At 38.8% G+C, this 16620-nt stretch overlaps 1 protein-coding gene across 3 annotated transcripts; it reads left to right on the top strand.

Annotated features, from left to right (window-relative positions):
* The first annotated feature begins 122 nt into the window (after positions 1 to 122).
* On the top strand, positions 123 to 12617 carry FGFR1OP2 (FGFR1 oncogene partner 2). Of its 3 annotated transcripts, none has more exons than XM_082076132.1 (6): positions 123 to 172; positions 3444 to 3580; positions 4721 to 4838; positions 5730 to 5872; positions 9144 to 9257; positions 9992 to 12617. In XM_082076132.1, the coding sequence occupies exons 2-6, from the start codon at positions 3446 to 3448 to the stop codon at positions 10127 to 10129; spliced, it is 648 nt and encodes a 215-aa protein (XP_081932258.1). In that variant the 5' UTR covers positions 123 to 172; positions 3444 to 3445; the 3' UTR covers positions 10130 to 12617. The 3 variants fall into 3 exon arrangements, with proteins under 3 accessions (XP_081932258.1, XP_081932256.1, XP_081932257.1); XM_082076130.1 differs by lacking the exon at positions 123 to 172 and adding an exon at positions 185 to 328; XM_082076131.1 differs by lacking the exon at positions 123 to 172 and adding an exon at positions 396 to 3366.
* Positions 12618 to 16620: the final 4003 nt, after the last annotated feature.

Raw genomic sequence — 16620 nt, 5'->3', positions numbered from 1 at the left:
GGGAGGCGGGCGGCGGAGGGGCGGGCCCCTCGTGTCAGAGGGGGCCAACACGGAGAGAGGAGAAGCGACGGGAGGCGGGGCGGCGTTTCTCGCGAGAGCTGGGAGGAGCGGCGGGGACGCGGTGTCCTCTCGCGAGAGCGGCGGGCGCCCGCCTGCCCGGTGCCGCTGGCAGGTAACGCCGTCGCTCTTGCCTCGCTTCACCCCGCCCACTGGCGGGGACGCACCTCCCCCGGCCCTCCTCCGCTTCCCCTGCGGCCCGCCGCCATTTGACAGCGGGGCGGGCCGGTCGGGGCTTCATCCCCGGCGCCGCCGGAGCCTCCGGTCATGAGTGAGTGGCGCGAGGCGGGGAAGGGGCGTTTGCGGACAGCCCGGCGCGGGGGTGGAGGGGAGAGGGTGCAGGTGCCGTTGCTGCCGAGCGGTTGGGAGCCCAACGGACTCGGGTTGGGGCGCGCGAGGAGCCCCTGGGCCGTGACGCCACGAGGGCTGCGAGGGAGCAGGAGGTGCCCCCCCCTCACCCGTTTAGCATTGCTGCCTGAGGCGGGCCGGGACGCGTTCTGCCGCTCGGTTTCGGCGAGGGAGCCTTCATCGGCCCTGCCGTGCCCGCCGTGTCACGGCAGGTGCCAGCGTCGCGCCAGTCCGGACTGGCGTGCCTCGGCATCCGTTCTCGCGGTGGCGACTGAGGTGGGGAGGCGGCGACACTCCGTAAGAACGACCTGCCGATCCCCTTCTGCTCCTTCCCCCGTCGATCTGCGGCCGGCGGGGCAACCGCAGGTCTGTTCCGCGTGAGACCGGGCTGCGGCGGTGGCACCGTTCGCGGGCTGGGCCCGTTTGCTGTGGGCGGCTCGTTGTTGGCTGGGTGGTGGTGGTGCCTGCTCAGCCCGTGGGACTCTCTTCCTACACGGAGGGTGCTCAGGGGCGTTTGCACCCAGCCTAAAAGTCTCTCAGAAATGGCAGCGTGGTTTCGGCATTGCAAAACTGTGGTAACTGTGGAGCTGGGAAAAAAAAAAAAAAACAAAACCAGCAAAGCGTTAAGGTTTGGGAAAGGTAGTTTTCAGTAAGGATATAAAAGAAGAGACAGAAAACTAGAGGAAGGCTATATTTGCACAAAAATCTTTATTCTTTGGTATGGGATTTTTTTAAAGTCAGCCAAATTTTATAATGAAAGCAATTAGTAAAGAGCAGGAAGTGACAGAAAATGAATGTGTCGTAGCAGTATAGCTATGTTGTTTGAGTTGTTGCTCTTGCTACCTGTTGACCCTGTTGGTTAGATTGCAGAATAACAAATTCTTTTGCAACAGGGCATCTCTTGTAGGGTAGAGTTCAGGAATCATTAAGTTTAGTTACTATAGTCCTCATGCTCATAAAAAGGATTAATATACAACAGTAATTTGCTTAAATCAATTATATTGGATTAATTGGGGGTTTTCCCTCTAAATGCCCAGGTTAACTCACAGATTTAGATCTATTTTAGCATAAGACAAAAGTTTTGTTTTTCACAGGTAGCCAGATGAGCAACTAGAGAGAATTGTAAATTCCAAGTATTAGGGCCAGTGTCTTGCCCAAAGCAATCCTAGTTAAGATTTGGAGCTACTATGAATTATTGTGGTACAAATAATGATTGTCCTCTTTGAGGTATAAATCCTACCTGAAAATAGGAGATGGCCTCTGGCCTGCTGAATGAAGGTGCTGCAGGTGCCGGTGGACAGTCACTACTGATTTGCGCAGCCGTGTTCCACACAAGGCGCAACGTGTCTTCCCCAAGTCATTTGCTGTGAAAAAGAACACAAGTGGCTTTGTTACAAACTAGTTTATTTTTATCTTGAGTGGTTGGGTTGAGTCAAAATGAGAAAGTGCACGGGAGGATGAATACATACCACATTTAAAAATTTATTTTGATGCATACAAATTATCAGAGCTGTTAACTGCATTATAGTCTGAATGCCAAATGTATTCCAAGCTCCTGGAGAGGCTTGAGAGGCTTTGTTTGTGCTGGCTAGAGAATTTGTGACCCATGAATTGAGTTAAAGACTGCTCTTTGAATTCTTAAATATGGATCTGATTAAATCAATTTTTGTAACAGTTTAGCCAGCTAGTGTGCAAAGTGATCTTTTGTCTCTGACATTTCTGTAGTCCAGTAAGAACATGAGACCAGAATTGGGAGGCGAAATGAGGAGCAAGAAAAGCAGATATTTAAAAACAATGTAGGATGATCCCTATCTACATAATATTAAAAAAAAAAAGCTCAAACTGCTAAACCAGAGTGAATAAATTAACTACCTGTGATAACATACCAGCTTGCTGAAGAATTTTACTTGATACCTCAAATACATGTATACATCATATCAAAGTTAAAATGAAAACTCTAGCTGATAAACAGGAAACAATTAACATTTTAAAGGTGTATAGGAAACATTCCAAACTCTACTGCTGCCTTGCTTGGTTTTCCCCACCTTAATGCATAAGGGCAGTATATTCCTGCTGTGTTTGTAAATGTTTTGAGGGGACTGCTGGAATTTCTGGTATTTGAAATATCCTTATTTCTGCTACTTACCTGGGACAGTGTGAAAACAGCAGTTGGGGAAAATATGAGGATTTGTTTAAGCTTGGCAGTGCTTTGCCAAGATGCCTAAGAAAGTTGGAAAATTAAGTTGGAGCAAATTTTTTTCCTGTATCTCAGGAAAGGCTTACTGACGTTTTACTCTTACAAAAATCTCTCCTTTAGCAAATAGCCTGGCTAAGAAATTGATTTAGTTGATTCTTTTGTTACCTTAGAAAGTTTCCTGAAACAAATATCAAGCCTCGTATTAATAAGGCACATAACTCTAAAAAGCCTCCATCGTTGCTGTCCAATTGCAGAAGAACTATTCAAGGAGTTTAAGTAATTTCCTTTTCAGTAGAAGAAATGCAACATTTCTTAAAAGAAAACAAAAGCTTAGACTGAAAACCTCAGCCTTGAAACAATCTGTCAAGAATGAGTATGAAAAAATTCATGTACAAGCATTTCCTAAGTTTAGCAATAGGTAATTTCTGCTAATGAGCATTGCAATTAGACGGCTGGTATTTTAACTATGCAGTTGGCTCTTTTTCTTACCAAAGTTGCTATCTTTCTCTATCCTGTTGAAAATTTTGCATTTTCATTCCATGCCGTGGTGTTTGTGTTCACTTATAGACATGAAGAAAACACAATCCTTTGGCTTTCTGAATTTTCCCTGAGTAATTTCCTCAGCTCTGTCAGTTTGAGCAGTTCCTTCTCTGCAGATTTAATCTGCCAAAATCTTCCAGTCTGCTGTAGTCCTCTGGCATTTCCTTACTCCTAAAAGACAACAAAATGTCTGGATGTTCCTGAGGGAGAGTTTTAGACTTAACGTACGTATCACATAGATAGCTGTTCTCTGTATAGCAAACAGGTGGCGTTGTGAAAATAATACATTTCTAATCTTTAGAAATGAGTTGCACAATTGAAAAAGCCTTAGCAGATGCGAAAGCACTGGTGGAACGGCTAAGGGAACATGACAACGCAGCAGAAGCTCTTATTGAACAGACTACAGCTCTTAACAAGCGGGTTGAAGCAATGAAACAGGTTTGTTTTCCACCTTTGTTTACTCCATTAAAAGAAGAACTTGGAAACACATAATTTAAAATAATTTTTGTGTGCTACTATACAATGTAGAATCACTATGTTATTTGGTTAATCCTTTAATACCATACTAATTATTTTCATTATAGGTGTGAACATAGTCTAAAAATAGGTTGTTTATATATTTAGGTTGATCCTACAAAGAAGTTTTCTGTATTACTCTAGCTTAACTATTGAAACCTACCACTTATTTGAAGAACACTGGTAGAAATGGAGTTGGTGTCTTACAAACCATTGTGTAATGTCTTGTGTTTTGCTCTCTGTGAGATACTACTTGCTAATTTCAGGAAGCACATGTAGACATCCAGAGGCCCTGTCATGCTTTCTTCTGTTCAGAACACGTTTTGCAGTCTGCTTTTGTTTCAAAGCAGCCTCTTAAGCTTATTCGTGATTATTTCCATTCTGATGTTAAGCTATTCAAGGCATTGTTTTAGGCTGAGCATGACTTTCACCAGAGAAATGCTTGAAAACCATAGAGGTGTCTATTGATTTTCTGTATGGGAGTTCATCCTGTCATTTTACTTGAACGTAAGATGTGTTAATGAGCCTATAAAATAATAAAACCCTGCGTGTGCTTCATCCCTGTAAGACTAGTCATGCAGACACTTAATAACTTCAAATCAGGAGTGTTAAATTTACCGATTTATTGGGAGTCAGGATCCATTTATTCAGGTCCATGTGACTTGTACCCATACAACCTTGTGGTTTAAGGTATCAGGAAACCACAGTAAATACCCAGAGGTTAATACCTCATAGTTTTTCTTTACCATATGTGTATCAGTTTCAAATTACTTGATGGTGAATTTGACCTGTATTAATTGAAGGTTAGATAATGGCCACCACACACACCTGAGGTATGAAAATTGTTTAAAAACAAAGGTGATGCTTTTGTGTCTCTAAAGGGCAGTATGTTAGCAACACCTTCAGAAGTGTGTGTTTGTTTATTTGATATTATTATTTAAGAACAAGCATTATCTTGCTGGTTACAAATTTGACTGACATTAGAACTGGACCTTTGTGACTTGCTGAGCAATGCTTGCCTTTGATTACTCAAAGTTTTTTGGTTTTTGTTTTAATAACTAGTACCAAGAAGAAATTCAAGAGCTCAATGAAGTAGCAAGACATCGTCCTCGGTCTACATTAGTGATGGGTATCCAACAAGAAAACAGACAGATTAGGGAATTGCAACAGGAAAATAAAGGTAAAACGTGAATATTCTGTCCTTTACAGATTCCGGCCTGTGCCACTGGAATCAGATTTTACCATTGAGCTATTCTCAAAAAATTGTTGTAGAAGAATTTTTTTCTCCTAATTGCAGTCGATCAGTCTAACTGATCATGTGATCTACTAAAGAATTGTAGTGTCCAGCCACTGGGACTATGATTAACAAAAAGAGAGAACTGTGGAAGATTACTTTTTCAGTCCTTGTCCTAACGTTCAGCACAAGTGAGGAGTTAAACATAATTTACTTCTACAGTATAGGTATCTGTTTGGAAATGTGTTTTTCCACTGCTAAAAATAACTAATTTAGCAGCAGTCAGGACAAGTTGTAGTGTAAGTGCAGTAGCATAATTCCTTTTGGAATTCTGTACATTGCAAATATACTGTTCTTCCTGGAGTGCCTTAGGTATTCTAACAGTTATATTCAGCAAAGGATTCAAGTATCTTGACTTGTATGAATATTGTCTTATCTCGGGACTTATTTGTCCTTTGACTTGGTATATATTGAACAAGCATCTTTTAACTCTTATTTTACTAGGCTGCAGATTAAAACATATCTTTCCAGTTTTTATACAGCGTTGCTTTTTGTGTCTGGAGTAAAGCTCGTCAGCTACACTCAAGATTGCTTATATCAGCTACAGGGACTGAATATAAAGTCGTATTAATAAAAGACCTTCTGTTTATGACTGAACAAGAATTTTCCCAGGGCAGTCACCACTGAAGATGTTTGCAGAGCTTGCATAGATTTTATAGTGCAAGGAGAGGGGACACTCGATTAAGGGCTTATTTTGGTTTTCTCAAGCTGAAGTACTTTTGCATTTTGTTTCATTTCTTTGTTAAACTTTAACTGAATTTAAAATTATGTTGATAGAACTACGCACATCTCTTGAAGAACATCAGTCTGCTTTGGAACTCATAATGAGCAAGTACAGAGAACAGATGTTTAGGTTGCTAATGGCAAGCAAAAAGGATGATCCAAGTATAATAACGAAGTTAAAAGAGCAACATTCCAAGGTAATAACTTCAATATTTTTGCCTTTGTGTTTTTTGGTTTTTTTTTTTTTTAGTTAACATTTCAGTTATTTTGTAGTGGATCAGTTGAAATCTTACTTTGTTTCAGTTTCTGTATCATTGCACTAACAAGTCCTAATTTTTATAATCCAGTCCATGAAATGCAAACAGGAAACTTGATCAGTCTAGTAAGTCAACCTTACCGGCTTCTGATTTATTTACAGTTTTATCAAAGTAGCATTTCATTACTATATTTAATTTACTTTTGTTTTGCCTAAGTCTTTAAGGCAACTGCCCTATTATACTTCCAAATGCCCATAGATCTCAGTGCTGATCAGGATTGCTAAGTAGAATCGAGGGCAGCATCGAGATGCTTGAAGGGTGGTGAAAGTTGCTGGTGTTCGGTGTGCTTCATCTCACAGTTTTTGAAAACTAGAAAAGCAAGGTGCCATCAAGCAACATTTTTGTAAACTGTAACGAGGTATATATGAGTATTCAGCGGCTTCATATAAGACTTATATATGGTTTTATAGCATTGATGTATGCTTTAGGCTTTTTTAGTGTATTTTCAGGAAAATTTATGATTCTAGGTCACTAACAGATCTAAGCAGGAGATTTCTTACAAAGTATTATATTACATTTTATATGAAACATTATCAGAGAGCAGTGTTTAATAATATTTGACCTCAACAAGCTGAGTCAGCAAAGCAGTTAGAGTCCACATACTATGAAAACAAAGTTTAAGAATTTGATGCTTTGTTACCTCTTTAAAAAAAAAAAATCACATGTATGTAACTAGTGCCATTGAAATCAATAGGGCTACTTAGATTGGTATGCAAGAATTTACTGGATTAGAAGTATATCATTAACATAAACTCCTAAAAAATTATAAGTATACATTCTTTTCAAAAGAAGTTACCTTAGCATATAGTATATCTTACAGCCTCAGGAGTATCAAGGCAAGAGGGTAAAATTATATCTGTCCTGACTGTGAAATTTCATTTAGGAGCACTTCTATGGATTAAAAGCTTGGGCTTTAAAAAAAAAATATATATATATATATATATATATAAAAATATATTTGAACAGGAGATTTTAGACTTGAACACTTTGGCTAAATCTGATCCCACAAGAACGCCAGATGAAGAGGATTTATCACCCTTAACCTGACACTTAGGATTTTTGGAATTTCACTATTTATTATTCTGATCAGCCTTTGCATTCAATAAGACTGAACAATCTTGAAGCAGTCTTTAAATACTTCTTTCCTGCCTAAGGAATTAATCTAGTTGTTACCAGTAATTGCTGTTCTCTCAAGTGGCAGCTATTAACTTTTGTCTATTTACAAAGATTATTGCAAAGTCATTGATTTCTGCAATCAAAAACCACCTAATTTAAATAGAAAACCAGTTTCTTATAGCAGTGTTGTATGCAAGAGAAAAGCGTGTGTTGGTAGTAATGATCCTGATCTAAGTGTGCTGTTTGAATTCTAGATGAAACAAGACCTAAAAACTGATGTGGTTTGTTTTTTTATCTTTGGAGGAAAAAAACAATGTACGACAAACAAAAGGAGAGAGATACAAAGAGTGTTCATAGATGTTTGAGGCTATCTTCCTAAAGAATCACTTTCATTGAATTCTTTGATACTACAGTATCTAAGTTTTATGTGTCTGCCTTCCAGAGTAGAACCTTAGAGTTTTGTGTTAGCATCTGCTCAAATGTTAATGACCTTGAAACAGGCCATAAATAATATTGATGGAGAGGCCACATAAGCAGGCAAAATAGGATGTAGGGAGGGCAGCAGTAGTATATCTAAAACCCACTAATTTCTTCCCAGTCCTTCTTAAAGGTACATCTTTGCCAACTCCTTTTGTTACCACAAATCACAGCTTCCTTTCAAGCTAAATTTAGTTTTTCATTGAAAGAATGTTTCACGTAATCACCTTCAACTGGAAACCAAGAAGAAAATAAAGATTTACAGCAAATTCTACCCTGCCCCTGTGAGTGGGCAATTCATTAGTAAACAGCTAAACTATAACCTATAGTTTAATCACTTCTGGTAGTTTAAAGGAAAACTGATCATCTGCTAGACATATGGACCTCCAGTCAAACTCATAATTTAAAGGGGGGATTTAACTTTACCCTCCACTGTTCTTCATTTCAGTCCCATTGTTCTGCTTTTCCTGATATTAGTTAGTAACTGCTGTGAATTTTGTCCAAAGGGTAGGCTGACATGATGATAGAGTTGGAATAAAAGGCAAATTGAGAAAAAGGCAACGGAAAAGCTTCCAGAAACACCATTAAAATATTTGGCTTAACTGAACAGCAATGAATACCAAAGGCATAGGCTCTTTATCTAGATCTGCAGGGGAAAAGAAGTAGTGATCCTTTAAACATTTCCTCCTGGTTAGTTGGTGAGAAAATAAACCATCACCTGAGCCACCAAGGTCCAGGTAAGAGATCACTTCTCTGCAAACAGTGAAGATTTATCTAAAATCTGGATTCCTTGCAAAGGCTGTTATGCCTGTCATCCCACCCCTGGCAGTGGAATAGTACAAGTGCAAACCAAACTACTTCTCTTTTTTTCTTCCTTGAATCTTTCACTGAGATGTGGTAGTTATTTGTCATAGGGCTGTACCCTACCAGCATCAGTGAATGGACACAAAGAGGTCAGGACACAAAAGTTTTTCTCATAATTCAGCAAGGACAAGGACCTCTGAAGTCCAAATCCTAAATAAGCTGTAATAGGAAGTGGATTCAAGCAGAATTATTCAAAAAAAGGACAGATCTGAGTTTCCTAATATATGACACAGTAAGGATGATCACTTCACCCGGGCTTTTTGAGGGACAAATGCCTACCCATGGGCTGGTACTGGCTGTACTGGATTTGAATCAGCTTTCAAACTAGTAGAAAAAATGTCACATATGCTGCTGCTCTTAGAGGAGTCCAAAATTATATACATCTCCTGGAACACAGAGAGGCCTTGTCAGAGCAAGCACATGGCTAACTTGTAGTCATATGGAAGACACAGTTATTATAAAATTATAATAAAAGGATAAGTGTATGGCAAACCAGATTTCTTTAATTAAACAGGACCACAGTGGCTGCTCATGCTGTAAAGTTATAGAGAACTTATTTTCTCAAATTTAGGCCGGTATTCACATTTTTATTAAGAGGCACAGCAGTCAAAATGCACATTTAATGCTTTGCTTATTGTTAGGAATGCAGAAAATATATTCCTAAAGCTATCATTATTTAATTTTTATGTCTTAGGAGTTGCAAGTGCATGTAGACCAAATTACAGAAATGGCAGCAGTAATGAGAAAAGCCATTGAAATTGATGAAAAGCATGGCTGTAAAGAGCAGGAACGGATCATTCAGCTCGAAGTAAGTATGAAATCAAAATAGCAATGGCACAAGTAGCAATGGCGTAATGTTACTGCTATTATTTCTGTTGAGTTACTGTATCAGTCACATTGCTATTTTGTTGCACTTTCCTTGTTGGGTGGGCTGTACTATTCTCTTCGCTGCCGCTCACTCTGAAGTCTTGCATTGGTGATACTTTATCACCAGAAATTTGTATTTATATACTGGTTTAAGCTTTCTCGTTTTTTTGGAGTCTCTGTGAGTATAGCAAAAAGGTAGGAAAAAATACTGATTTGTCCTAATAAGACACTAGGATGCAAATAATAATACCCACACCTTTGGTTTTTACATATATATTTTTTTAATAATAATTTGTGCTTTTGGGAGGATTATCAGTTGCTTATCATTGAAGGGTCAACACTGTTGCTCTTTGATTAAGTGCTAACAAAGTATTTAATTATGGGACAGTCTGTGTGGAAAGAATGGGAGGGGTTTTTAAATGCAACTTTTGAACTTAATTACCCTTTTCTTATCCATCTTTGTGTTTTGAGCTTTTTTTTTTTATGCTAATGCCCATTCAGGAGAGCAAGAGTCAGAAACTTACTGTTCTTAATTTTAGAAGATAACATGACTGCAAACCAGTATTTAAATCCTTACACATATATTTGGGATAGAGGAGAGGGGAGATTATTAAGGTAGTTGTTTTGACTTCTTTCTGGAGTTCTATTAAATGCTTTTTCTTTTCCCGGTTATAGCAAGAAAACAAAGGCTTGAGAGAAATTCTACAAATAACTAGAGAATCATTCCTGAACCTCAAGAAAGAAGATGCATCAGAGAGTACATCTCTGTCAGGATTAGTAACAAGCAGTGATCTGAGCCTGAGGAAAAGCTGAAGACTCTGGAAGTCAACAAGCTTCAGTTGCACACTTTAAAAGGGAGTATCAGGGGTCACTTGTCAAGCACTTGTTACTGAATAGGGCACCAGCAGGCTAATGCATCTTGAACTCCAGTTTAGTGTTTTTTACACGGCGTAAAATAAATTTAAATTGGTATTCTACAAAAAGCTTAGTGACAGGTGAATTGCCATAGATCTAACTTCAGTAGGAAATGGATTAATGCACTTACTGAATTGGGAATTATTTTTATATGAGGCAATTTTACAGATAAAAGACAAGATTTCACATGATTTATATAAACTACTGCTCATACAAACTTCCAGTGCACCTATTACATAAAGGTAAGATTTAAAGACTGATCTCTGGCTAAAAAGTAGTAGCTTATGAATATGCTTTGTGCATGATCCGTATTACTTTTTTTTCCCCCTTTTTTTTAAATTCTCATTTTGCAACAAACTTCTTTCATGGAAAGAGTACATAGGCAGCATAAAACTTAAGGATTTCTGTTATTTAGCCACAGAGTATCTTGTTTAAATATAAGGCAAATTGTTTAAACATAAGCAATGCTTTTGCAGTTGTTCAATATTTATTTTTTTAAATTGAGCAAGATGATTTATGTACAATTAGTTAGATTTTTCAAAACATGAAAAGAGTTGCTCCCACCTTATTGCTTTCTGGAAGACAAGCAGCAGAGTATCAGTCTGCCTTAGCTTTTACTTTTATGAGAGAAAACCAGGCTCAGTTCTCTATAGGTAAGAAGCCACATTAGTCCCACCAATTTCTTCTCTTGGTTGCCTGCCCAAACTTCCTGACTGGGAAATGGCAATTTGAAAGCACCCAAATGGCAGCAGAAAGGTGGCTGGGGAAGGGAGGGAGAAGCTCATGGCAAAGTTGACAGCCTGCATTCAATACTCCTAATTTTTCTTGAAGTACTCATCAAGAAGGTTTAAGTTTCAGGTACGTGTTATGTTTGCACTAGGAAAAACTTCAATATGCTATACTGACAAATAGACTGGTCACTTTTAATTCTAAAATACTTGCAAAAGTGAAAAGGAATTGGCTTTTCTAGCTCAAAGTGCAGCTTATATCCAGATACAATCAAAGTGCTACAGAAGATAGGCTTGTAGTAGAGAGGTGCTGAAAAAATTTTATTTGGTCAAGGCAGCAAGAACATTCCTAGTATTGCTGTGTATCATCACTTTTTGTTGGGTGTCTTGGTGTATTCTTTACTTGGAATACGTACGCAAACCAAGTGAAAGCTTTCAACCACAGAAAACTGTAGATCTACAAACACCACCCACAACTGAATATTTTCACTTTTTAATACCCACCTAGCAAAATGAGTTGAACTCCTACTCTGGAGTCAACTGTCATTTCATCAAATTTGATTTTCAGTTGCAACAATGCAAAAATAATTAAGCAAAGCACTTTTTTGTGCTGGTTTTAAATACAACTTCCTTTGACTCAGTACAGCTTCCTTGGGCTCAGGGTATATGCACCACAGGTCCAAGGGTGAACTTTCAGGGCCCAGTGAACTCATTTATAGGGAGCTTAATATTTTCGGTTTGTTGCTGCCCCCCTTCCCCATAGTACTTTTAAGAGAAACAAGTGGTGGGAAAGGAGTGTTTAGTAGAGACAGTAAGTGCTAGGAGATGCAGTAGAAAGGACAGATAAATCAAGCTCTCCCAATTTTCACAGCATTTTTTTAATAAATGGAAAAACTGCTACTTCTCTTTCCAAAGAACCTGGCTTCTTTCTAGGCTTAAGAATATATTGAGGACATTCATGTGCATGGAAAAAGAGTTTTAAGCATTTCCAAACTTGCTAAACATGGGGGGAATTTTGGGGGGAACATTTTAGCTCAAGCACATACTTGTCTGCTATTATTATCTGTAAAACTTAGCCAATGCTTCTCTAATTTAGATTTTGCATTCCTACTGTAGCTTGCAAGCTGGTGACTTATCAGAAGCAATTTTTTTTTAATGGAGTTTTGTTATTGCAAACTTATGAGAAGTTTTGGGTTCAGTTGATTAAGTTATTCATTTTAGAAGTATCTTTTCAGCCAGTGACTGGTATCAGAGGCATTTATATCCATTTAATGCTGAATGCAGTTTCCTGGCTGACTTTCTGATTTGTCTTTCAAATACAATCTCTAGAGTTGTATGGCAAAGAAGGGTTGTTAGTCTGTGACAGTTCTTTATGGTTGCTCTATTATGAAATAATGCTTGATCAGTGTTTATTTTTGTAAATTGAAAAAAATGTGACTTAATTTATCTACTCCTAGTCTTCATGTTTGATATGTCTCCCCTGTCATTTCCCTGACCTGATCACTTTAGGATTTTAAAGAACCTTCACTGTGTGTGGAGTGACTATTTTTCATTGCATACCTGCTATTTTTGTAATGCAGATGGCTTGAAAAGAATTTATGGCTATAATTGTGTACTGTACAGTAAACTTATTTTATCAATAAAGGTGACTGAAAATATGGATGTCTTCATGATTAAAGCAAGATACTGAATCTCAAGTGAGCCTTGTTAGTAGCATGTAAGAAAAAAGACACATTGACATTTTCTCACCTTATTTTTATACTTACTGTTTTTACTCATGTTGCTATATAGCAAAAGAAAAAATCCTCTGTGAAGTCTTCATTTTCTCTTGGAAAACTAAGAGTCTCTTCTACAGAGATAGTTATTTGTCTTTCAAATGAACCATTGAAACTGTTACTTATACAGAGGAGCAGGAAGGATAAACAAAAAGCAGTCCCCTGGGCTTTGAGTTTTGGATCAAAACATTTTGGTACAGATGGGATGTGACAGTTGTGGGTTTTTCCTGAAGATTAAAAAAGTCACTTTGATTTGGTTCAAGCTCTGAGTTTCTTTCTCTGGGATGTGTAAATGAAAATGTCAGTGGATTATATTCATGGCCTGAAAAATGTAGTGTTTTCTCCACCTCCCCATGATTTCTCATAAGAGAAACTTGTTTTCAATATCATAAATTCTGTGTTTAAAGACAGGTGATAAATGTCAATCTAAGTCAAATACACATAGCAGTCAGCTGTTCAACTGAGGTAAAACTGAAGGGCAGCTTGAAACTAAATTGGGGTGTTTTGTAAAATTAAAAAACTTTAAATAGCTTTGGCTTTTTAACAAAGCTGTTGGATTAGAAGATTGTTAAAACAGAGAGCTAATGGCACAGTTTTCATGCAGAATTACATTTACTAAGGTTCCTTTGTAGATACCTAAAATAAGGTTTACATTGGCTTAGGGAAGTCTTCAGTTTTAGTGAGTAAACAAGCTTTTAAAGCACTTTTGCTGATTTAAAAAACAAAACAAAACAACAATTTCTAAATCTCCAATTCGAGGGGCAAAACATGCAATTGTTCTTTCTACAGATATTGATGCCTGAGATTACATGTGGTTAAACTGGCCAACAGAACACTGTAGTGCTGGTCACAGCCTGACAGCTTGTTTACAGTGACAGGGGGAAGATTAGACAGGAGAGCAAAAGAAATCCCAAGCTGGAAGTGAAGGAACACGGCAGAGGCACAAGCTTTAGTGTGAGACCACTTCTTTATCAGCGTTTTCAATCGTGCTGTTGGTAACACTTGAGTTCTGGAAGCATCAAGCTACACACAGCCACCAGAGACCAAAAAAAAAGGAGAAAAAGCAACAAGGTTCAGCTGTTGGTGTCCAAAAGCTGCCAGCTGTCTGCACAGTTGTCTCAGAGGGATCCCATTTAACTAGCTTTGCAAACAAAGCCACCTCATTTTTTCCTAGAAAACTCTTTACTTTCTCCCTCACATATCTCCAAACCAGCTCCAACAAAATACTTGCTGTTACTGTTTAAATAGTGAAAAGTAGATTCTGTATAGCAAGATGTTCTCTGTTTGCATTAAACTTACGTTTCCAGAACACCAAAGTGCGCTGGGAGAACCATAAAGCTGGTTTGTATCACAGATACATACCTGGTAGAGGTGTAGGTCACATTCCACCTCACCTTTTGGCCATCCCACTTCTTTCCTTTGCAATGCAGTTGTATTTCATACTGATATCAGCAGAGTGGACTAACAAACAAAATTGGTTAGCTTCCACATGTTACAATGTGCTGCAAAATAAAACAGATTCTATTTCAATGGCTGTAACAGAAAGTACTGATGTCCCTGCTGCCTGCAACCACCTCCCTTCTGCAGATGTTCTTGTGCAGCAGCACACCTGGTGAGAGCCAGTGTGGCCACACCTTTGTATCCAAGAATATCACTATTTTCCAGGTTCATTAAAAAACCCCACCATTTTACATCTAGAAGAAGAAAACCTTAAAACAACTGCGCAATATGGAGGGAAACATTTCATAATTCCATTCTTGGAATAGGTACATGCTGGCAACACTCCTCAGACATGAGCTAGAGAACAGTGGCACAGGAGAAATCAGCAGAACTTCAGCTGCTGTCCCTTTCCATTGCCCTAAGGTCAGGTTTCAGCTTTTTTTAAAGAATGGCAGAATTAATAATTTCCCTATTAAGAAATATATTTAACAATGGCTACTTCAGTAGTGAAAAGCATTAGATAATTTTTTTTGGAAAAAAAAAAATCAGTTGTCGGAAGCTCAAACAATGACAACACCTAATGAATGCAGGGTGATCAGTGTCTTCAGTTTTCCAATACCACACTCAGGAACATAGAAAACAATTTTTTTTAAATGAATCATCATTTGCAACTCCTTAAATTACTGGCTAGGTGAACAGCAGCTGCCTCCTATGATACACTATCTGTGCTTTTTGCTTCCTGCATATGACTTCTTCCCCAGAGTTCAGGGTTAAAAACACACACCCAACCACCCACCCAACAAAATCAGCTCCTTTTGAGCACATTAGGTAATCTGTTTTTACACCAGAAGGTGACAATGATAATGTGGAAAAACTGCAAAGAGTGCTGTTTTGACAAGGTAGACTTGTGAAAACCCATTTCTGAAGCAAGTAGGTAAGCTGTACAGAACCTTTCCCCCCGCCAAATGAGCTAATTCATTGCTCTGTTTTAAAGTTGTCTTCTCCCAGCATGCACAAAAATCTGAAGCCTTGCATCCTCAAACAGGAGACAGCTGTCCGCCTATAGTTACACACTAGCAGACAGGGTGTGATAGTTTTAAAAAGATTAACAAGTATCTGCTTGAGCAAACAAAAATTATATTGGAGCTATTATTTCTAAATAAAACGGATACACCAAAGCTACTAATCAAAGATGTGGGAGGGGACAACCTAACCAGATTAATATTGACAATAAATAGGCAGGGATCTATCAGTGCATCTCAGGGGTTGAGTTAGAACCCGCTGACCTAACACAATACTTACCTTTTGTAGCTCCATGCTTCCTATACACAACTATCCGCGGGATAAACAGACCAGAAACCAAAGTCGTAATAAAGCCCACTACAAGTACCACTGCAAAGATCATGTACAAACCTACAACATGCTGCTGCCAGATTCAGGTAAAGAGATTAAAAGCTCAAAGGGTCAGTGTAAAATGCACATTTTAAAACAGGGCACATTTATGTCTCAGATTTCCTGTCCTCCAGAAGTGTTTTCAGATAAGCAACAGCTCTAGGCAAGGACAGAATGAAAGCTGAAGAGCCTTGCTGGGGTGAGATATGTCAGTGAAAACTTACAAAAGCTTTGGGAAAGGCCAGTTTTGCACGTGTTCCAGATTGGAGTAAGAGACAGAGGGGACCAAAGAAATCCTTTATGCCTCATTTCTTTTGCTATTGCAAAGAAAAGCAAAGGCTGTGCATGGGTAACTTGACCCTAGTTAAGGAAGTGGGAAGGAAGATGTGGTGGATGAGCAATAGCTACAAGATCTGCAATGCTGAAGGATGACTTGGGGGGTATTAACCCAGCCTGCTACCTGGGCACTACAAGCCAAAACATACACCTAGCACTTCAGGGTTAGGAGCAGGAGTGTGCTAACCTAGTTGTCTAAAACTTAAAGAAACAAAAAAATACATTAGCACACACTTATGTGATCATTGCATTATTACTGTGCAGCAAAGACTGCAGAAAACTCAGTGAAAAAGAGTATACTGGAGCCATCATGGCAGGAGTATTCTCTACAGCAGCAGGAAACAGATCATCATAGTCTAGAAAGGTTAAGCTTACACTAATCTTCAAAAGAGTTGATTTTACAGGGGAATCACTACCTAGAAGAATGCTGTTTAGATTCAGATTCCCCAGGAGCATTAGGTAACGTTATTTTAAGCTAGCACAACTACAAGGTAGTACAGCTAATGCAGCAAGGCAGTAAACACTTCCAACAAGAGATTCTGCAGTCAGAATAGAGGCATAGCAGGCTAGGATCCAGTTTTCCTTTTGAAACTGCCTCAGGAAGTTCACAAAAAACACCTTGAAAATTACCCCTTCAGCACGCCAGTGGATCAGTTAGTAACAGTGATAGTAATCAGAATACACTATGTTTTACAGAATATGGAAGCAGATTCCCATA

The sequence above is a fragment of the Streptopelia decaocto genome (genome assembly GCF_964273445.1).
Source record: "Streptopelia decaocto genome assembly, chromosome: 1".
Taxonomy (NCBI): domain Eukaryota; kingdom Metazoa; phylum Chordata; class Aves; order Columbiformes; family Columbidae; genus Streptopelia; species Streptopelia decaocto.
The sequence above is the reverse complement of the archived record's forward strand: the minus strand, read 5'-3'. Positions and strand labels throughout refer to the sequence as shown.

Coding starts and splice junctions, on each gene's coding strand:
- FGFR1OP2 (XM_082076130.1), top strand. Junction 5,873..9,143: donor TAAAAGAGCAACATTCCAAG/GTAATAACTTCA, acceptor TTTATGTCTTAG/GAGTTGCAAGTGCATGTAGA. Junction 9,258..9,991: donor AACGGATCATTCAGCTCGAA/GTAAGTATGAAA, acceptor TCCCGGTTATAG/CAAGAAAACAAAGGCTTGAG.